The sequence below is a fragment of the Elephas maximus genome, chromosome 12 (genome assembly GCF_024166365.1).
Source record: "Elephas maximus indicus isolate mEleMax1 chromosome 12, mEleMax1 primary haplotype, whole genome shotgun sequence".
In the NCBI taxonomy this organism is placed as follows: domain Eukaryota; kingdom Metazoa; phylum Chordata; class Mammalia; order Proboscidea; family Elephantidae; genus Elephas; species Elephas maximus.
This window is the reverse complement of record NC_064830.1, coordinates 92,050,181-92,071,643: the sequence shown is the minus strand read 5'-3', so window position 1 is coordinate 92,071,643 and position 21,463 is coordinate 92,050,181. Positions and strand designations below refer to the sequence as shown.

General features: G+C 48.8%; 1 protein-coding gene across 1 annotated transcript; it reads left to right on the top strand.

Moving 5' to 3' along the window:
- The first annotated feature begins 2,964 nt into the window (after positions 1-2,964).
- Positions 2,965-13,300, top strand: ACTL6B (actin like 6B). Its single transcript, XM_049903729.1, has 14 exons — positions 2,965-3,046; positions 3,513-3,589; positions 3,794-3,959; positions 4,266-4,366; positions 7,707-7,804; positions 8,488-8,582; positions 8,650-8,756; positions 9,467-9,556; positions 9,716-9,777; positions 9,900-10,014; positions 10,152-10,232; positions 10,332-10,427; positions 10,633-10,719; positions 13,142-13,300. The coding sequence occupies exons 1-14, from the start codon at positions 3,022-3,024 to the stop codon at positions 13,220-13,222; spliced, it is 1,281 nt and encodes a 426-aa protein (XP_049759686.1). The 5' UTR covers positions 2,965-3,021; the 3' UTR covers positions 13,223-13,300.
- Positions 13,301-21,463: the final 8,163 nt, after the last annotated feature.

Here is a 21,463-nt window from a genome sequence, read left to right as displayed (position 1 = left end):
GAGAAAGAACCTTGCTCCAAAGAAAGCCTTCTCCTGGAGCTGGCACCTTAACTCAAACTTGTAGACTCCTGGACTTTGAGAGAATAAAATTATGTTTGTTAAAGCCATCCACTTGTGGTATTTAGTTAGAGCAGCCCAAGATAACTCAGCCAGCCCTCAGTGAGATGGATTGACACAGTGGCTGCAACAATGGGCTCAAACATAGCAATGATTGTGAGGTGGCACAGGACCAGGCAGTGTTTTGTTCTGTTGTACGTAGGGTTGTTATGAGTTGAAATCAACTAGATGGCACCTAACAACAACCATAACCTTGGTCAAGTCACTTAACCTCTCCATACCTCTGTTTCCCCATCTGCAAAATGGGGATAATAATCACGTTATGAGGATTAAATGACTTATTGTTTGTAAAGTGTTTATAACAGTGCCTGGCACATAGTAGATGCTTTGAATTTGCTAAATAAAGGAGCTGACCTCTGATTACTTTTCCAATCTCATTCCCCACTGATGCTACTTTCTCCCACCAACTCATATCCAACCCTCCTTCTAAACTGAGCTCCTAACTATTCCCACATAAACCCTTATGTCAGAAATATTCATGTCTCAGCACTTTTGCACATGCCATTACCTGCATAGTTCATGATTCACTTCAAACTTCACTTCTAGAAGCCTTTCTGGACTCTCAGAGACAGTCCCTCCATCCTCTAGGCCTCTGTTGCACCTCATTTTCATTCATGTCTGAGCTCCCCATTGCACCAAGACTCTCTGAGAGCAAGAATCTATCTTATGTACCTCAGTATTCTCACACCTAGCATGTTCCCTGGAACACAGTCAGCATAAAAAAATGTTTGTTGAATCAATGAATGAACAAATTAAATACACTAACTACCTTCACCTTAAACACCTCCATAATAGAGTAGAATCTCATGTCAGATCCCATGACAAATGAAAACTGGCTACAGTTGACAGGGACATAAACCAATTCAGTCCTATACTTAGAAGACTGTAGCTTTTTCACCAGCCTTGAGAATAAAATTCTCTTCTCATTACCAGAGAGTCTAAAGACTTCTAACTTATGCGTTATAATATTAAAGCCTCAAAATCTCCCCAGGGACATTCTGAAGACCCAGTCTTTATGGAGTAGTCCTGTCGCCCTACTCTTAGCCAGACACTTGACTATGGTATCACATTGAGTCCTCACCACCAGGTGTTCTACAATGGAGGACAATGAAGCTTGAAGAGGAACACAGAGTTGTTATGAAACAAGGTCTTCTCTCAACTGGCTGATAAGAGGATCTAGATTCTAGTCCTGGCTCTGCGCCCAGTGAGCTGTGGGACCAAGACAAGGCCCTGCCACTATCTGAAGAAACCCCTGTAAAATCCACAGATTGGATCAATGATCACTAAAATTTCTCCCAATTGGGGCAATTTCTGAATCTGGGGGTGGGCGTGGTGCAGGGGAATTGAAAAGGTGAACTCACATGGGAGGTGAAGCAACACCATTGTCAACAGGCCATGCAGGCCATGAATCAAATTCTTTGGTGTTCTTTACTCCTCACTTCAACACTTTGAAAGATGAAGAAATGCAGGCTCTAAGAGGTTTAGGGGCTCATTCAATTCATACAGGCCTCAATTTATAGAGAGGCCAATGATTGGCCAGGGTCACTCAGGAGAGTCTCAATCTCCCAGCTCCTGGGTCAGTGCCTTCTCCCCTACATCTGACCCTTCCCACTGCAGACTGGACCCCTCCAAGCCTGGTGATCCAGACCTGGGCCTGCAACCAATCCAGGGCACATAAGATGTCACTGTTACCAGTAGGGAGCCACTAAGCCAGCTGAGATCAAATGTCCTTCTGGTGGGGAAAGGTAAGACCTCTTCCAGAGTGGGTGTCTGGTGAGCAGAAACTTCAGGGGCATTGTGGCAGTCACACAATTCCCTCTCTCTGTCATCTCCGGTCTTAACGTTCCCCCCGCCAACAAGCAGATGGAAAGGCCCTCAATGCACATGTATACGCATGCACATAAGTACACACATACACACACGTATGCACGTGCACACATATACCAACACACATAAACATGGACATACAAGCACACAGCTACACACAAATGATCATACAAGAGTCTCTGGCTAACCCAGGCTGTCAGCACTGCTCCTTCCCTTCACTATTAAAATCACTGTGGAGGTGGTGTCATGCCAGGAGCCCAGAAGAGGCTAGAAACCTCCCAGTAGAAAACCAACTTGCTTAATAAATGCCTCCAGAGCAGAACAACGGGCTGAAGAGAGAAGCCTTGGGAAAGGAAGCTAAGGCTGGATTAGCTGAGGTCCTATGTGTGAGTGGGTATGTGTGTGTATGCACACGTGTATGCGTGTGTACGCATGTGTATGTGTGTGTACACATGTGCATGTGTGAGGCCCAGGCATCAGAGAACAGGGGAGAAAAAGAGAAAGCCATCAGAAAGACAGGGGTGGAAAGACACTGGGAAAGGACGAAGACACGCACCACCCCCCCCCCCGCCCCCGTACCTCTTTCCCTTCTTCTTCCCTCCCCTCCCTCTCCCTCGATTTCTCTCAGGCCTGGGCTTTGCGGACCAGAGCTCTGGAGCAAGACGGTGGACGACTCTCCAGGACTATGGCGCCCTCTTCCCCTGTCCCCTTTAAACAAATAAAGGAGCAGGGGCCCCACCAGTCACCCACCGGAGTGCTGGTCTCCGAATGGGCGGGGTGTCCATCTCTTTACTACTGTGTGGGCCTATCTCTTATGGTCGGTCTCTGCACCCTCGCTGTTCCCCTACCTCCTCCCCTCAGCCAGATGTTGAGGAGTCTGCCCCTTTAAAGCAGCGGCCCCCGGCGGGGTTATTGTCTTGCTTAGCAGCCAATCGGCGGCGCCGTTGGGGGCGGGGGATCTGGCCCTCCGATTGGCCGCCTCACGCCCCGCCCCCGCCCGGGATCCCGGGAGCTGTCCGGACGCCTCGGTGCTGATCCCGCCGCCGCCCACGGGCCGCGAGCTGCTGAGAGGGCACTATGAGCGGGGGCGTCTACGGCGGAGGTGAGCGAGTCTCGGGCTTGGGGCTTTCCAGTCCGGCGCGGCCTCGCCCGCAGCCCTGAGGCCCGAACCTGCGCGACCCAAGCTCCAGGCACCCTGGGGCCTGTCAACTCGACGCTCGAGAGGGCCCAGCCCAGGGCTTGGGTCCCATGCCACCCCTGCCTTTAGTCCTTCCCGGACGCCTCTCGCTCTCCGGGCCAAACTCTCTACCATTCAACCCACCTCTTCAGGGACCCCAGCCCCTTCCTTCCCCGCCAAAGACAGTGGCCTGAAGAAGGCCACTCAGCAAGACGGGATTCTGGCTGGCTTGACTCCCACTCTCAGCACCCTGGATTCCAGGCTGAGCTCCCACCTGCCCCTGCGCGGGATGAAGGTGGCGAGACTGTGGCTCTGCCCTGACCTCCTCTCGGAGGTGTCCAGGCAAGAGAGTTTGGAGGAGGCCCCCTCACAAGCCTGTCTCCTCGCACAGATGAGGTGGGGGCGCTGGTCTTTGACATTGGCTCCTTCTCAGTCCGCGCTGGGTACGCTGGGGAGGACTGCCCCAAGGTGAGTCTTCCAGCTCCCTTCCCAAATCCTAGGGGCTCCGGACTCCCCTCCAGGCTTTACAGTGACCTAGGGCTCTCACAGACTCGCAGAGAAGCTCTGCAGAGGGAAATGTGGGCGTAAACCTCTGGCGGGCTGAGGGCCTTGCAGTGGGGCAGGACCAGGGCAACAGGGTGATCCTTCTCCCTGCCCATCCTCCCCCCTCAGGCTGACTTCCCCACCACGGTGGGGCTGCTGGCCGCGGAGGAGGGGGGCGGGCTGGAGCTGGAGGGGGAGAAAGAGAAGAAAGGGAAGATCTTCCACATAGACACCAACGCCCTGCACGTGCCTCGGGATGGAGCGGAGGTCATGTCGCCCCTCAAGAACGGCATGAGTAAGGGGCCCCACCCACTGCCTCCCAACACAGACCCGGAGCTCACTCCCCACGGCCCGGGACACAGCACCCACACCCACGGAGTACTCCTTACAGCTGCCCAAGTCCCAGTGACCCCTCACTGTTTCCCACAGCTGCCTGGTTCCCAAACCAGGGGCTGCCAGATTCCTGGGAAAGAGGCTTTTCTGCCGGAACTGGTCCCACTTCCCTTCCCCTGGACTTGGCTTCCTTCCCTCCTCTTTCCTTCCGGTCCTCTGACCGCTGCTTGCCCTCCACTGTCTCTCCACGCTGTTCTCCTGGCCCCAGTCGAGGACTGGGAGTGCTTCCGTGCCATCCTGGATCACACCTACAGCAAACACGTCAAGTCTGAGCCAAATCTGCACCCAGTGCTCATGTCCGAGGCGCCGGTAAGTGCCTCGTCCAGCTCCTAGTCGGGCCCTGAGACCCAGGCGCTTCCTTTCCGCCATTCAGCTGTCACCTCAAGTTGCCCCCATCAATCAAGCCACCTCCTCCCTTTTTAGGCTTTCCTTCCAACCCCATAGATCTTCAACCATTTTTCTTCCTTACTGCCTTAGTCTTCATTTCTCCTCATCCCGTGCTCTATCCACTTGCCCTTCCCCCAACCAGCCTTATCTGCGGCCCTTTCCCCACCAAAAGTCCTTTTTTGAACTTTTAACTTAATTTTTTTTAATTTTGATTGTGTTTTAATTGAAAGTTTACAAATCAACTCAGTCTCTCACACAAAAACTTATATACACCTTGCTATTTTTTTACGTACTCCCAATTGCTCTCGCCCTAAGGAGACAGCCAGCTCCGTCCCTCCACTCTCTTTTTTGCGACCATTTCACCAGCTTCTAAAACCCTCTACCCTCTCATCTCCCCTCCAGGCAGGAAATGCCAACATAATCTCAAGTGCCCATCTGATCCAAGAAGCTCACTCCTCACCAGCATCCCTCTCCAACCCTTTGTCCAGTCTGATCCCTGTCTGAAGAGTTGGCTTTGGGAATGGTTCCTGTCCTGGGCCAACATTAACTTAATATTTTTGTCAACCTTATGTATGCTCATAAAGAGTCAGTTTGCTTCATAAAGTATGTTAAGAAGAAAACTGTAGTTCCTTCCATTTCTGCTTTTCCAACGGGCATAGCTTTTATCTCATTTAGCTAAGTCTTTTGGTATTTCCTTTCATATCTCTAAATATCATGGTTAAATTGCTGCTTGTGAATATTTTTTTTTTAGTTTTAGACATTATCTATGAGCTTCCCACTACAGGAAATTAGTATTTACTTCTCTTTCCTTCCCCAACCCACACCACACACATTTCTCATTCCCCACCTTTATATATAGTTGTATTTTAGTTTTTTTTTTTAAGGTCAATATTCAGTGTTTACACTTTATTACAATGTATGGTAATAAGGATTGGGACAGGCAATAAACCATGATTATTTTTCCTTTCCTGAAAAACTTTTTGTTTTTTCTAGAACTGAAAATTGTCTTGGTTTTTATTTTCCTTAGTTTTTAATCTACTTATTAATAACATGTCCCTAAATTATTCATCAGTAATCTGTAACTCCTCTCAAGACATTAATTCCATTAGGTAGTCTATCAATTTCATCATCTGGAAGACATCTCTCCAGGAGCCCATTGACCTGCTCCACTTTGGACTAGTAACCCTTTACACATGGGACATAGGTGTCATCCTGGCATCTTTCTTCACCATCATTTTGAGGAATTCTTTTTCTTCTTTCCTGTAGTAGAGGTCCATTTTCTGTATCCCATGATTTTTTCTCTTGATTTACTCCCTTGTTTTTATGGAGCACAACCTCCAGTAGCTTTTTTAGAAAGATCATGGGAAGTAAATTTTTTTTGATACCTTGCATGTCTGACCTTGGATTAATAGCTTGGTTAGGTATAAAACTCCAGGTTGGAAATAATTTTTCTTCAGAATCTTAACGACAACTTTCCATTATCTTTCAGCATATGTTGCTACCATTGAGAAAGCTGAAGCCATTGATTCTTGATCCTGTGATGTGATACTGTTTTCTTTCTGAAAGTTTATAGAATCTTCACTTTGTCCTCAATAGTCTATAATTTCACAGTGATATGTATTGATATGGGTCTATTTTCGTCATTGCTCTAGGCATTCAGTATGTCCCTTCAATCTGGAAACCATGTCTTTCAGTTCAGTGAAAAATCTAAAAATTACCTATTTGACGGTACATTTCTTTCAATTTCCTCTGTTCTCTCTTTTGGGAATCCTGTTACTTGGATTTTTTGCCCCCTAAACTGGTCCCATTATTATTATTTTTAATCTTTTGTCTTCTATTTTCCATCTCTTTATCTTTTTGCTCTAATTTGCAGAAGTTTCCCTAAACTTTACTTCCAACCCATCTATTCAGTTTTTCATCTCTGCTCTTGTAGTTTTCATTTCCAAGAGCTCTTTATTTCCTGTGTGTCACTTTTTTTTTTTACTGTGCTAAAAACATATATAACAAAACTTTTGCCATTTCAACATTTTTTCATGTACAATTTAATGACATTAATTATGTTATGCAACCATCACCGCTATTTGTTTCCAAGTTTTTTTCATCACCTTTAACAGAAACTGAGCTTCCCGTAAGCAATGACACCACATTTCTCCCTCCCCTCAGCCCTGGTAACCACCAATCTGTTTTCTGCCCCTATGGACTTGCTCATTCTGGATATTTCATATAAATGGATCATGTAATATGTGATCTTTCGTGTCTGACTTACTTCACTTAGCATAATGTTTTCAAAATCATCCATGGTGTGGCACGAATCAGTACTTCATTCCTTTTTATGGCTGAATAATATTCCACTGCATGTATTTACCACAATTTACTTATCCATTAATCCATTAATGAACATTTGGGTTTCCATATTTTGGCTATTGTGAATACTGCTTCAATGAAAATTGATGTACAAGGATTTGTGTTTTCAGTTCTTTTGGGTATAGGCCTAGGAGTGGAATTGCTGGGTCATAGGGCAATTCTATGTTTAGCTTTTTGAGGAGCCACCTAACTTTTCCATAGTAGGTGCACCATGTTACATTTCTACCAGCAATGTAAGAGCATTCTAATTTCTCCTCATCCTTGCCAACAATTGTTATTTTCCATGTTGTTTTTAAAATTATTATCATCACCATCCTAGTGTGAGTGGTATCTCCTTGTAGTTTTGGTTTGCATTTCCTTAATGGCGAATAATGTTGGACATCTTTTCATGTGCTTGTTGGCCATTTGAGGGTTTATGTCTTTTAAAATTGCTCCTTTACTATAATTTTGATGGGATCTTGGAAGGGAATAAAAATATGTTTTATTCAATCCACTATTTTATCCAGAAATTGTCTTCCTCAATGTTCATGCCCCTGAGATGATTAGAATGGGGAAGAGAGATGTACTGGGGGCTGGGAGAAGGACTGTAAAAGGACGAGCACTAGGCCAGGATTCAAGAGACTGTGACTCTAGATCAACTCTGCCAAGAACTTTCTGTGTGATCTTGTGCAAGTTACTTCTGTTCTCTGGGCTTTGCTTCCCTCAGTTAAATTTGGACTATGATCTTTAAAAATCTTTGTAGTTCTCACATTTTTAATGTCTATGTGGGTCAAGAGGTGTGACCTCTGTCCTCCAGTCCAAGTTACATGTATATATGTGTGTGTGTGTGTTAGTGTGGGTGTACATGGATCTGTGTCTCTCCCTTTCTGAATCCTCCCCTCCTGCACTTTCTCCCCAGTGGAACACTCGGGCCAAGCGAGAAAAGCTGACAGAGCTGATGTTCGAGCAGTACAACATTCCTGCCTTCTTCTTATGCAAGACGGCAGTGCTCACCGCGTATCCTCTGGGTTGAGCTGCTCTGCCTGGGTGGAGGGCCAGGGTGGGGCACGTGATGCTTTGAGATGGGGCTGAGCCTGATTCTGTGAAGATAAGTGTCTTGGATAGGCAGTCACCTCCTTTAGCCTCATTGGTGCAGAGGGCTGTTGGGCTAAGTGCCTTGAGGTAGCCAGATCAGAAACGCTTTCCACCTTTTTTGGATCAGGCGAAGCCAGGAGAGGTCTCCATGAAAAGAGACAGCTGGACAAGCAGACAGCAGAAGCTAAGTCTGGACGAGGAGGGAGGGATGCATGACACTGAAGAGTTTTCTTCCCAAATAGCAATCAGTAAACATTTATTTTTTTTTTAAAGGATTTGCCTTGCATTGAACCCTATGCTAACTAGGCATTGGAGCGATATGGACCCTAACTTCAGGGAGCCTCTAGGACATAAGGCCAAGAATAAAGAGAGGCTGGGAGCTCAGCAGAAAGGAAGAGAGGAAGGAGCTGTCACTCAGACAGGGAGGAAGTGACTAGGGTTTCAGGAGCCTTTCTCCAGGAGATGGGTCATAAACCAGAAAGAGACATTTGCAGACTGAAAATGAAGCCTGGACCTCAAGGGAGCAGAGAATGACCAGGCCAGACCTCGGTCCCAGCCCCTTCACTTGCTGCTGCTGTCTCTTTGACCTACCCATCCTATGCCAGCTTTGCAAATGGACGCTCCACGGGCCTTGTGCTGGACAGTGGGGCCACTCACACCACAGCCATTCCAGTGCATGATGGCTACGTCCTGCAGCAAGGTGAGGCCTCGGCAGGGCTCAGGGCTGCCATGGAAGAGACAGGCCCTGACACCCACTCCCGTTCCAGGCATTGTCAAGTCACCCCTGGCAGGGGACTTCATCTCCATGCAGTGCCGGGAGCTCTTCCAGGAAATGGCCATTGACATCATCCCACCTTACATGATCGCAGCCAAGGTGGGGTCTCTGGGGAGCCTCAGAGCTACAATCACAGGGTTCTGGGCACTCACTTTATGACTGTCAACCCACTGACCCATCAGATATCACAGCAGAGAGCAACAAGTTCCCCAGAGAACCCCGAGTCCAGTTCCTCGTTTTACAGTTGAGGAATCAGAGACCCAAAGGTGTTAAGAGGCTTGGCCAAGGTCACGCAGTCACTGGGGCAGGATGTGTGAGGGCTATGATGGTGGGTTCTGGGGTCCAACAGACCCAGGTTCCAGTTCTGCCTCTGCCATTTAAGACCTGTGTGACCTAGAGCACGATTTTAAGTTCTCCGGGCCTCAGTTTCCTCTCCTGTGAAGTGGAGATAACAGTAGATAGGGCTGTTGTGAGTGTTAAATGAGCCATTACAAGCGAAGGGTCCACCCTGGGCCTTCATGCAGCACACTGCTCAGTAAAAGCTGTTCTCTTAAGTCTCTGGTCTCCCACTGTATTTTCTGCACCCTCAGTTTTCTCTGCACTGGAATCTTTCAGATCAGCTGTACTCCCTGCATACGCAGCATGCAAGCGGACAGGCTCTCTCCATCCTCTCCCCTCTCTTTTTTGGGGAACAGAGCTTAGAACCCAATGCCCGTGGACTGCAGAGTCAGCCAAGTGCTAGGGGTGGTCAAGGTAGGCCGGGCAACTGTGGGCTGGGGAAGAGTGCTCACTAGGCTTTGCCTCCACAGGAACCTGTACGGGAGGGTGCTCCCCCGAACTGGAAGAAGAAGGAGAAGCTACCCCAGGTTTCCAAGTCCTGGCATAACTACATGTGCAATGTGAGGCACTGGAGAGGGCCCCCAGACCCCTTTCCCCTGTCCCCTGTTCCTAGTTCTCTGCCACGAGTTGGGGCGGGGGAGGCAGAGACCCTGCAGGTGGGGTGGGGTTGGGGGTCTCGGGAGAGAGGCCATGCCCTCACCACCACCCCGGGTTCTCAGGAGGTGATCCAGGACTTCCAGGCTTCTGTACTGCAGGTCTCTGACTCTCCTTATGATGAACAGTGAGTGGGGCCCAGGCCTGGGGGTGGGAAAGAGGGCAGAACTGGGGGCAGGGGGGACCTCTGGTGTGGACCTTTGGCCCTTCCTGAGCTCCCCAGGCAGAGTCTTGCTCCTTTCTGGGCAGGGTGGCTGCACAGATGCCCACAGTGCATTATGAGATGCCCAATGGCTACAACACAGACTACGGCGCTGAGCGGCTCCGCATCCCTGAAGGCCTATTTGATCCTTCAAATGTCAAGGTCTGGCTGGGTGGAGGGCACCAAGGTGGGGGCTGACTGGTGTTCCTGAATCCTGGAGGGGTGTGTGTATGAAGGACTGCAGGGGGCTGGGGAGAGGGGGGCAGAGGGCCCAAAGCCCAGGTCACCTTTTTCCGCAGGGCCTATCAGGGAACACCATGTTGGGCGTGGGCCATGTGGTGACCACCAGCATTGGCATGTGTGACATTGACATCCGCCCGGTGAGGCCAAGGCAGAGACTGGGCTAAAGGGGTCCAGAAGTAGTGGGGAGGTAGGGAGGGACTGTTCCCTGCATGCTCACCCCTTCTCCCTGCCCCCAGGGCCTCTATGGCAGTGTCATTGTCACCGGCGGGAACACACTTCTTCAGGGCTTCACTGACAGGCTTAATAGAGAGCTTTCCCAGAAGACCCCACCGGTAGGAGCCCACCCCTGACCCAAGGCCCCAGACTTCAGTCCTGGCTTAGCCCTTCAGGACTGAATCCTGCTCCCTGCTCAGATGTTAGGTGTCCTGGCCACCAGAGGAGACCCCTGCTCCTGTGGCTTCCCAGCCTTCCCCTCCACAGTCCTGTCCTTTCCCAGAACCTGGGTATCTGCTTCCCCCAGCCCCTCTTTTTCCCCAGAGCATGCGACTGAAGCTCATCGCCAGCAACAGCACAATGGAACGCAAGTTCAGCCCCTGGATTGGGGGCTCCATCTTGGCCTCACTGGTGAGAGGGAAGGGCCTGGCCTAGGGCTGAATGCAGGGAAGAGGCAGGCCCAGGCAGCGCCCACTGCCTTATTTACCTCCTCGTTCGTTCATTCATTCATTCAACAAACATTTGTTTTTTTAAAGATCAGAAAAGTGAACGTTCGGTCAGGACACAAAGAGGAGGGGGGCAGGATGCTGGAGAGATCAGTTAGGATGAGATTGTGGTGGCCTTGAGTGCTAGAGTGAGGCACCACTGTACTTGGTTACCAGAGGGGAGACGCTGAAGGTTTGGGGTGGGGAGGGATGTAATGATCACAGGCATGAGTCTTTGGGGATCAGGGTGTGAGCTGGAGGCAAGGGACCTGGAGAGGAGGCTCTTTCTAGAGTCCTGGAGTCATTGAGTGGGTGGCAGTGGGGATGGGGTGTACAGCAAGGGGCAAATAGAAAAAGAAGGCAGAAGAAGGAAGGTTTGAAGGCCGTGGGTGGTAAGATCAGTCTGGACCTGCTGCTTGAATAGAGGCAAGATGGTAAGCAGGAAGCTTAGAGGTGCAAACCAGATCTGGCAGGTGTCAGCCACACAGAGGGGACAGTGAGGCCATGAAACAACAAGGAGAACATCCACTAAAGGGGGGAACCCCTGGAGAGAGAGAGGAGAGGGTGAAAAAGCCAGGAGACCAGGAGTGTGGACTTAGCTCAGGGCTGGGGGCATGTCAGCCTCACAGGGTTACTGTGGCCTCCTGTGTGCTTGAAGTAGACAGCCTGATACAGTGCTGCCTTCATGAGCAGAGGCAGTCTACAGGGTGAGACAATTAAACAGGAAGTCATCACAAAGTGTGAGAGCATTTCTTCATGGGAGGGGCAGGGTGCAAGGACCTCATCTAGTATGGAGGTCATGGAGGGCCTCCAAGGGGAACTGGCATTTTAAGCTGAGGTGGGAAGAGTGAGTAAGAACTCATGAGGCAAAGAGGAAGTGGGTGCTCAGACTGTGGAAAGAACCCAAGCAAGGCCCACAGGCAATAGGGAGCCATGTGGGACCTGGGTTCAGAAAGCTCACTCAGCTGCAGAGCAGAGAAGGGATTGAAGAGGGCCAGATGGAAGGAGGGAGAGAGTGCTGTGGTCTCCACTCTGACTGGGGTGAGGCTGAGGGGTGGATGTCAGTGGGTAGAACTGGGAGCTTATCAGGTGATACTACTGACAGAACGTGGACACTGTTTGGACATAACAGGCAAGAGAAGGAAGGCGTCAAGGATGAGGCCCAGGATCCCCAGCTTATGGTAGGGGGTAGGGCAGTGCTGTTCAACAGGGACGTAATGTGAGCCACATAGGTAATTTTCAATTTTCTAGTAGCAATATTTAAAAAGAGTAATAAGAGACAGGTGAAACCAAGTTTAATAATGTATTTTACTTGGTCCAGTGTGTCCAAAATATTATTCCAAAGTGTGATTCATACAAAAATTATTAATAAGGTATTTTACACTTTTTTCTGTATTTAGTCTTCAAAATATGGTGTATATTTTATACTTAATAGCCACATGTGGCTAGTGGCCACCCATAGTGGGCAACACAGGTCTAGAAGGTGAGCAAGACCAAAGAAAAAGCAGGTTTGGGTGGGGCCAGGGGGAAGATGGTGAACTCAGTTGTGGACATGTTGGGTTTGAGGTCCTGAAGGACACTCGGGTAGAGGTCAGGTGTTCTGTTCTGGAACTCAGTGCTAGATCTGACTGGCAAGAAGAGACTGAGAACAGAGGGGTGTTAGCGCATGAGGTAAAGCCATGGGGGTGGATGACAAGGGCCAGGAAGATGTTTTCTGTGGGCCGAGAGGAGAAATGGGGGCAGAAGCCAGGGATACCTGGACACTAACCTTGAGGCAGAGACAGAACAACCATCAGAAGGGACAAGTCTGAGATGTTCAGGGCAGGAGACCCTCAAAGGGCAAGTTTCAGCAGGAGTGAGAGTGGGGAGCCAGCTCCATCCAGGCGTTTGGTGGCCTCAGACAAGAGGAGTGGAGGAAAGATTTTCTTTGGAATGAGGGAGGCTTGAGTGTTTGTGAGCACCGATGTCGCCATGGTGGAGGAACATGGTAAAGGAGGAATGTGGGGGGCACTGGGGGTGTGGGTTGGCTGGCCTGGGTCTGTAAGCTCCACCACCCAGCACAAGGATAGTGCCTGGCCCAAGGCAAGTAAGGATTCAATAAATACTTGTTGAATGAATGAATCTTTGATTGAATGATATGAAAAAAAAAATTTTTTTTGGGGGGGGGGTATTTATTCTCCCTCTGAATGCGAAGGCGGGGCCCGAAGGATGGGGCAGGGAAGAGTTGGGGAGCTAAGGGGAAAGATGTGGGCCTGGGAGGCGGTGAAGGGCAGGAGGAGGGCTTTCGAGGGCACAGTCCCTCCTGCCCTCCAGGATCCCCTGACGGCGATGTGGTCCCCACCACCCAGGGCACTTTCCAGCAGATGTGGATCTCCAAGCAGGAATACGAGGAGGGCGGGAAGCAGTGCGTGGAGAGGAAGTGCCCCTGAGGGCGGCCCATCCCCAGCGGGGGCGGAGACGGAGCGCCGAGAGCTTTCCCTGGCCGGGTCCCCACAGAGCAAATCGAAGCGCCCTAGCCTCCCAAGCTCCCCTCCTCTTCCCCTTCCCTCTCGTCCTCTTAAATTGTGAAGTTTCTGGGTTAAAAGGAGTAAAAATGTTTTAGAAAAAAAAAAAAAGTTTGGCTTCCTTGGGACGCCTGGGCACAGTGTGGCGTGGGGGGTCGGGAGCACAGCCCGAGGAGCCACGGCGTCCTCAGGTTTCAAGGGGCCACGAGTCTGGAAGAATCACGCATCGAGGACCGGGTGGAGCCGTGGAACAAGGCCGCGACCTAAAAGCCGAGTTAGGGCGGGTAGGGAGCTCCTGCAGAAGGAAGGCTGGCGGATGGCAAGATGGAGATTCTTCTTGTGTCCCCTCTGGACCCCAGCAATCTCCCCAGAGGATGCTGAGGCGGGGGCGGGGCCTAGAGGAGGGCCAGCCAGGAGGAGCCGAGCCTGGGCGGGGCCGGAGGCGGGACCTGGTGGGCGGAGCCTCGGCGCAGGCCTCGCAACTTAGGAGAGGCATCGCTGAGGCACACCAGGACCAGCAGCTCAGGTGAGCCGTCGCTGCGCTGCTGTCTGCCTTCCAGGGGTTCGTGGTAGTGACAGGAATCGGGCAGGAACTGGTGGCACTGGTGCGCCCCGGTAACTCAGTACTTCTCTCCGGACCTGAGTGGCTCAGCTATTCCAGAGCTGCTTCTTAGGGTCCTTGGCGGGGGCTTGGGGGCCTGCCCCCCCCCCCAATGCCTGACACTGTAGGTAAAACTTAGTGGCTTGTTCCTATATGTGTTTCTGGGGTGAGGGTATGTGGCGTTTCATCAGACTCTCAGAGGGTCCAAGACCCAAAAGAGGTAGAAACCTACTGTGTGATCCAAGTCTTCTTCTGGTCACCAAAGAGGAGCCGGTGCTCAGGGAGGGCCATGACTTGTCCAAGGTCACTCAGTTCTGCCCGCACCTTGGCCAGGGCTCTTTCCTCCTCACCCGATGCCTCGTGGGCCCTGACCCACAAATCCCAGACTCTAGGACCTCCAATCCTGGAGCACTGGTCCCTACCTGACCATGGCTTCCACCCATACCCTCTCCCTGTCCAGCAACTAGCATGAGACAGACATGAACATAGCCAGGCCACATGCCCTGGCTTATGCCACTGGGGCAGGCACCAGGGCAGGGAAGGCAGCTAATGTGTTACAGGACCTGGACAGGGAGGGGGCCTGCAAGCCAGATGAGGCGGTGGCAGGTCTTCATGGTGGCTCTTCCAGGGGAGTGTAGGGGGCTTAGGAAGGGGTCCTCAAAGAAGGGTGGTGGAAGCAGCAGAGGGGAGGGGGCATCCATATCCGCATCCTCCCCAGCCATCAGCTCCCTTCCCCCACTCCTGACGGGAACTGGGAGGCCAAAGTCTGCCCCAAGGTCAAAAAATTGATTGTTTTTCAGGGAAGGGGCAGGAGTGGGGCTTTGGAGGGTTTGGCAGGGAAGGCACAGCCCCTCCTGCTCTGGCCTGGGCTGGGGGGCCATATCTGGAAGGTTGGGCTGAGGCCAGGACTTGCCCCCACCCTTGGGGGGTGAGGAACGGCCAGGGCTCAGGCTCCCTGCCTGGGCTGATAAGGGGCCTTTCTGGGGCTCCCACAAACGGTTTATCACTGGGGGGGCAGTCTGCAGGCTTCAGGAAGGGGCATGAGCATGGAGCGGCTTTGGGGTCTACTCCAGAGAGCGGTAAGACCAAGTGGGTTGGGGGACGGCTTAGGCCTCACAAGGTCCCTCAGCCCCCTCTCTAATCCCCCAGGCTGGGCCCTCTTGGCCAGTGTCCTGGCTCCTCCCCTCCAGCTTCTGACCCTCCCCTCCACCCTGCCTCACAGACCCTTTCACCCCACCTTGTGCTCATCTGACATCCCAAAGCTGCTGACCTATTCTTGCCAGATCCCTCTCCATCTCCCAGACCTCTTCCCTCAATCTCATGCCCACCCTGCCCCCCACAGCAAGAGCTGTCCCCACGAACCTCTCAGACCATCTATAAGCGTGTAGAAGGCACCCAGCAAGGTCGCCTGGAAGAAGAAGAGGAAGACGGAGAGGAGCGGTCTGAGCCTCCTGCACACTTCTGCCCCATGGAGCTGAGGGGCCCTGAGCCCCTGGGCTCTAGACCAAGGCGGCAAAACCTCGGACCCTGGGCAGCAGCAGGACGAAGGGCCATCCCCTACCTGGTCCTGACAGCCCTGCTGATCTTCACTGGGGGTGAGAGTGAAGGGCCTGGGCTGGGGAGATTGCTGGGGTCCAGAGGGGACACAAGAAGAATCCCCATCTTGCCACCCACCAGCCTTCCTTCTGGGCTACGTGGTCTTCCGAGGGTCCTGCCAGGCATGTGGCGATGCTGTGTTGGTGGTCAACGAGGATATCAACTATGAGCCTGGCCCTGACTCCCACCAGGGCCCATTGTATTGGCGTGACCTCCAGGCCATGTTCCTGCGGTTTCTGGGGGAGGGGCACCTAGAGGAAATGATCAGGTAAGGAGCAGCCTGTCCCCTTCCTGCCCCTCAGATGTCCTCCCCGCCTCCACTCAGACTTAGTCCCCCTTCCTCCTCGCCCAGAATCCTGATGTCTGGGCCCCCTTCCAAATCCTTTCTACCTGCCTCCCTGGCCACCGTGTTCCTTGGTCCTGGGAAGAATGGCAGGCATCCGGAGCTGAGAAGAGGGAGGGCAGGTGTGGTGGTAAGGCTCCAGAGGGCTCAGGCTCCGAGGATGGGATGGTTTGGGAGATGAGGGAACTGACTTTCTGAATAAGAACAGAGGGGCCCAGCATCCAGACAGGCAGTAGAGCAGACCCAGAAGGGCCTTGAATGCCACATGGAGACACTTGGATTTTGATCTGTGGTAGCTGGGAGCTCTGAGAATGGCCATTTTAGGGAATCAGAAAAAAAAGCAAGCAAGTGCATTTGTGGGCATGGACCACCCCTCCCTGCTTCTGCATCGTGGAGGTGCCAGCCAGGCGCAGACTGAACTGAGCAGGCTTGCAATGCATAGTAGGAGCAGCTGATGTTTCTTTTGTCCTGCTGCAAGGTCATCCTGCCCTACTGGGAAGGAGCTGCCCAGATAGGTCCAGAGAAGAGGTCCATAGCCCTCCTTTGGGTCAGGAAGAGCTTTTCAGTGAATTCTCCTGGATTTTCTAAGTAGATAATCATGTAAGCTACAACACTCCGGTTCAAAACTGATCATGGGGGTGGTGCAGGAATGGGCATAGTTTCTTTCTGCTGTGCCCAGGGCCACCACGAGCTGGAGGCTGACCCAACAGCAAGTAACAACAACATAGATAGAGAAGCATGTCTTCTTTTCCAAGGCTTATGCCTTCTCTGTCTTCATTTCTTTTTGCGTTGGAGAGGGTGTGAATGGTAATTGGTGATAGTAGCAGTAGCTGTCCTTGTCTATTTCCTGATTTTAACAGGAATTTTTTTTTTTATAATCTTTTATCATTGAGTACTAACTATGCTGCAGACATCCAGTAAGTTTAAAATCAGACTAAGGAAGTTTCATTCTATTCCTAGCTTACTGAGACTTTTTTTTTTTTAATGATTAGGGAGGGAGAAACAGGTATGGAATTTGTTTTTAAATGTTTTTTGAGAATGTATCGAGGTGATTTTTGATTGTATGAGCTTTCTTCTTTAATGTTTATGTAGTAATTTGCATGAATAGATTTCCTTGCCATCAATGCTAAGCGTGATCAAGGTACATCACTCTTCTTTTAATAGACTGCTGGATCCGCCTTGCTAAAAGACCTTAAATTTGTGGCATCAGCAACTGTCACAGCTTTTTATTTTCTTGAACAGCCCTTGAGAACTTAGGTGCAGGCTGAGCAGGTGGACAGGTTGACAGGTCTTGGGGTGGGCTGTGGCACTGTGGGTGCCATTAAAGGGCAGGGAGGCAAGAGAGTAGCAGTGAGTGGGGTGAGAGCAATGAAGCAATGGGCCATCTAGGCTGGAGGCGGAAGGGAGGGAGCCAGAGAGGAGCTGATAGACTTGGAGAAACTGTAAAGTCTGGAAAGCTCAATGGGGCTAAAAGAACAGGTATAGTGAGGGTAAGGGAGAAGGTGGACCTTGAAAAGCTCCAGTCAGAGAAGGAGATTCTAGAGACTTTAAGATTTATCTGGTTAATTGTGCCCTATTTATCTTAGAGTCCCCAGCACCAACCACGGTGACACCCAGTAGGCGTTCAGTAAATCCTTAGTGAATAAATTTTCCAGAGGTAAAGTTCTAGGTAAGGACAGATCCAGGGTGTGGTCAAGGGAGAAGGTGGCTGGAGTGGATGTTACAGCCTGGCATTGATGAGGTTAGTCGTTTGCTTATTTCGACAAATATTTTTTGAGCACCTAACATGTGGCAGGTACTGGGCTCAGTTCTGGTGGTGCAGTGGTTAAGAGCTCAGCTGCTAACCAAAAGGTCGGCAGTTTGAATCCACGAGCCACTCCTTGGAAACCCCATGGGGTAATTCTGCCCTGTCCTATAGGGTCACTATGAGTCAGAATCGACTAGATGGCAGTGGGTTTGGTTTTTTTTTTTTCTTACTGAGCTAACTAGGTGGTGGTGATATAACATAGAACAAACAGTTGGGACTTTGCCCTCATGGAGTTTACAGTCCATTAGAGGAAATTGATATTAAACTAATAATGACATTAGTGACTGCAACATTATCACTGAGATCATTGTTTTGAAAGTAAAGATGTGAGGAGTGACTATAACAGGAGGCTTGATTTAGATCGGGGGTCAGGGAAGGCTTCCTTGAGGAACTGACAAGTTACAACCTGAGGAATAAGTAGTTTGCCAAAAAACAAACAAACAAACAAACACCAGAGTAGAACTGCCCCATAGGGTTTCCAAGGAGAGGCTGGTGGATTCAAACTGCCAACCTTTTGGTTAGCAACCATATCTCTTAATCACCACGCCAGTCAAAGAGGAGGTGAAAAACCATTCCAGGCCAGGGAAGAGCATTCACAAAGGGTCCGAAGCAGGAAGACTGTGGCCTATTCGAGGAAGTGAAAGAAAGGCCATGTGGCTGGCAAGGTGGACATGGCTAAGGCCCTAAAGGGACTCATTAGCTCCATGAACTGTTTTGGATTTTATTCTAAGTGCACAGAGAGAGAACTGAAGAGTTTTGAGCAGAGAGTCTCACGATCAGATGGGGGTGGGGCATGGGTTGTTTTTTCATGTCAGGTGCAAAGAATAGAGTTGATCATACTCCTCACATTCTACTACAGTGTCCTCATTGGTCAATATAAGGCCTTTCCCTGTTTCATTTCTCCTCCTTCATCCCTGAATGCTCCTCCCACTCCCCACCACGATGTGAACCTCAGCCAAGTGTTTGATGTGTCCCCTAAATACGGATGTGGCTTTGTCATATATGTGATGCAGTTTTCCATGTCTGTGTAGATTTAAAAATATGAATGTTTCTGTAAAATTTCTATGTGTTCATTATTTTAAAATGTAAACAACATGGAAAAATTCAAAGAAGAAAGTAAAAACAATAACCACCCAAGATAGCTATCTGTAGAACGTGTGGGTTTAATTTTATTGTGGTAAATAATATAACCAAAAAAATTGTTTTAACCACTCTAAGTGCATAATTCAGTGACATTAATTACATTCACCATGTTGTACAACCATCACCAATATCAGAAGCTTTGCATCACCCCAAACAGAAACTCTGTACCTCTTAAGAAACAATTTCCCTTTCCTGCCTCTTCCTCACCCCTGCTGACCACTAATAAACTTTTGTCTCTGCCTGTTTGCCTATTCTACGGGAGAAAAGACCTGGAGATCTGCTCCCATAAAGATCACAGCCTGGGAAACCCTATGGGGAAGTTCTACTCTGTCCTGTAGGGTTGCTATGAGTCAGAATGGACACGATGGCACACAACAACAATTTGCCAATTCTAGATATTTCATATAAGAGGGATCATACAATATTTATCCTTTTGTGTCTGAATTATCTCATTCAACATAATATTTTCAAGGTTCATCCATGTTGTGGCATGTATCAGAACTTTATTCATCTTTACGGAGGGCTAATATGACATTGTATTATAAGCCACATTTTGTTTATTCATTCGTCTGTTGATGGACACTTCAACTGTGTCCACCTTTTGGGTATTGTGGGCTGTGTCCATGTTTTGGCAATTGTGAATAATAACTACAATGAACAGTGGTGCGCAAGTATCTTGAGTCCCTGCTTTCAAGTTAAGGAGTGGAATTACTGGGTCATACATTCTATGTTTGACTTTCTGAGGAACTGTCAAACTGCTTTTCACAGAGGCTGTACCATTTTATATTGCCACCTGCAATGCACAAAGATTCCAATTTCTCCTTGCCAACACTCGTTATTTCCTTTTTTTTTTTTTTTTAATAATAACAATCCTAGTGGGTGTGAAGGAGTCCCTGGGTAGTGCAAATGGCTAATGTGCTTGGGTGCTAACCAAAACTGGCTGTTTGAGTTCACTCAGAGGCACCTCAGAAGAAAGAGCTGGCGTCCCACTTCCAAAGATCAGCCATTGAAAGCCCTATGGAGCACAGTTCTACTTTGACACACGGGGGGTCACCATGAGTTGGAATGGCAACTGGTGGTGGTAGTGGGTGTAAAGTAGTACTTCAGTGTGGTTTTGATTTGCTTTCCTAGTTGATGTGATCATCTTTTCATATGCTTATTGGCCCTTTGTATATCTTCTATGGAGAAATGTCTATTCAAGTCCTTTGCCCATTTTTAAATTGTGTTGTTTGTTTTTGTTGTTGTTGAGTTGTAGGAGTTCTTTATATATTCTGGGTGTTAAATCCTTATCAGATACATGGTCACCCATTCTGTAGTTATTTCTTCATTTTTTTGATGAACAAATTTTTTAATTTTGATGAAGTCCAATTTATTGATTTTTTTTGCTTTTGTTGCTTGTGCTTTTGATTTCATGTCTAAGAAACCATTGTCAAAAATAAACTTTGAAGCTTTATCCCTATGTTTTCTTCTAAGAGTTTTATGACTTTAGGTCTTATATTTAAGTTAATTTTGAGTTAATTTTCATAGTGTGAAGTATGGGTCCAACTTCATTCTTTTGCATGTGAGATACAGTTGTCCCAGCACCATTTGTTGAACTTGACACACTTCCCCCTTGTGGATGTGGCATGCTTGTTGAAGATCAACTGGCCATAGATAAATAAACATAGGTTTATTTCTGTACTCAGAGTTCTATTCCATTGGTATACATGTCTGTCCTTACACCAGTACCACACTGTTTTGATTACCACAGCTTCCTAGTATGTTTTGAGTCAGAATCGACTTAATGGCAATGGGTTTGGTTTTGGTATAGTACCTTTTGAAATCAGGAGGTGGGAGTCCTCCTACTTTGTTCTTTTTCAAGATCGTTTTGTCTATCTGAGACATCTCACAATTTCATATGAATTTGAAGACCAACTTTTCCATTTCCACAAAAAAGGCTGTCGGAATTTTGACAGGGATTGTGTTGAATCTGTAGGTCACTTTGGGTAGTACTGACAGTTCACAATACTAGCTTTTACAATCCATAAACACAGGTTGTCTTTTCATTTATTTAGGTCTTCTCAAATTTCTTCCAGCAATGTTTCATAATTTTAAATGTTCAAGTCTTTCACCTCTTTGGTTAAATTTATTCCTAGGTATTTTATTCTTTTAGATGCTCTTGTAAATGGAGTTGTTTTTCTTAATTTCATTTTCAGATTGCTCATTGCTGGTATATAGAAACACAACTGACTTTGGTGTGTTGATTTTATACCCTGCAATTTGCTGAATTCATTTATTAACTCTAGTAGCTTTCTGGTAGATTCTTTGGGATTTTCAATATATAGGATCACATCATCTGCAAATAGAGATAGTTTTACTTCTTCCTTTCTGATTTGGATGCCTTTTATTCCTTTTTCTTGCCTAATTGCTCTCAATAGAACTTCCAGTACAATGTTGAATAGTATTGATGAAAGCAGACATCCTTGTCTTGGTCTTGATCTTAGGGGGAAAAGCTTTCAGTCTTTCAACATTGTGTTAGCTATGGGTTTTTCATAAATTCCCTTTGTCATGTTGAGAAATTCCCCTTCTATTCATAGTTTGGTGTTTTCATCTTGAAAGAGTGTTGAATTTTGTCAGATGCCTTTTCTGCATCAATTGAGATGGTCATGTCGTTGTTTTACTTTGTTCTAACAATGT

Excerpts from the sequence above, each read along its gene's own strand:
- ACTL6B (XM_049903729.1), top strand. The coding sequence starts at position 3,022 with ATGAGCGGGGGCGTCTACGGCGGAG. Across the intron at positions 3,047-3,512 it reads CGGGGGCGTCTACGGCGGAG|ATGAGGTGGGGGCGCTGGTC; the intron begins GTGAGCGAGTCT and ends CTCCTCGCACAG. Across the intron at positions 3,590-3,793 it reads CTGGGGAGGACTGCCCCAAG|GCTGACTTCCCCACCACGGT; the intron begins GTGAGTCTTCCA and ends CTCCCCCCTCAG.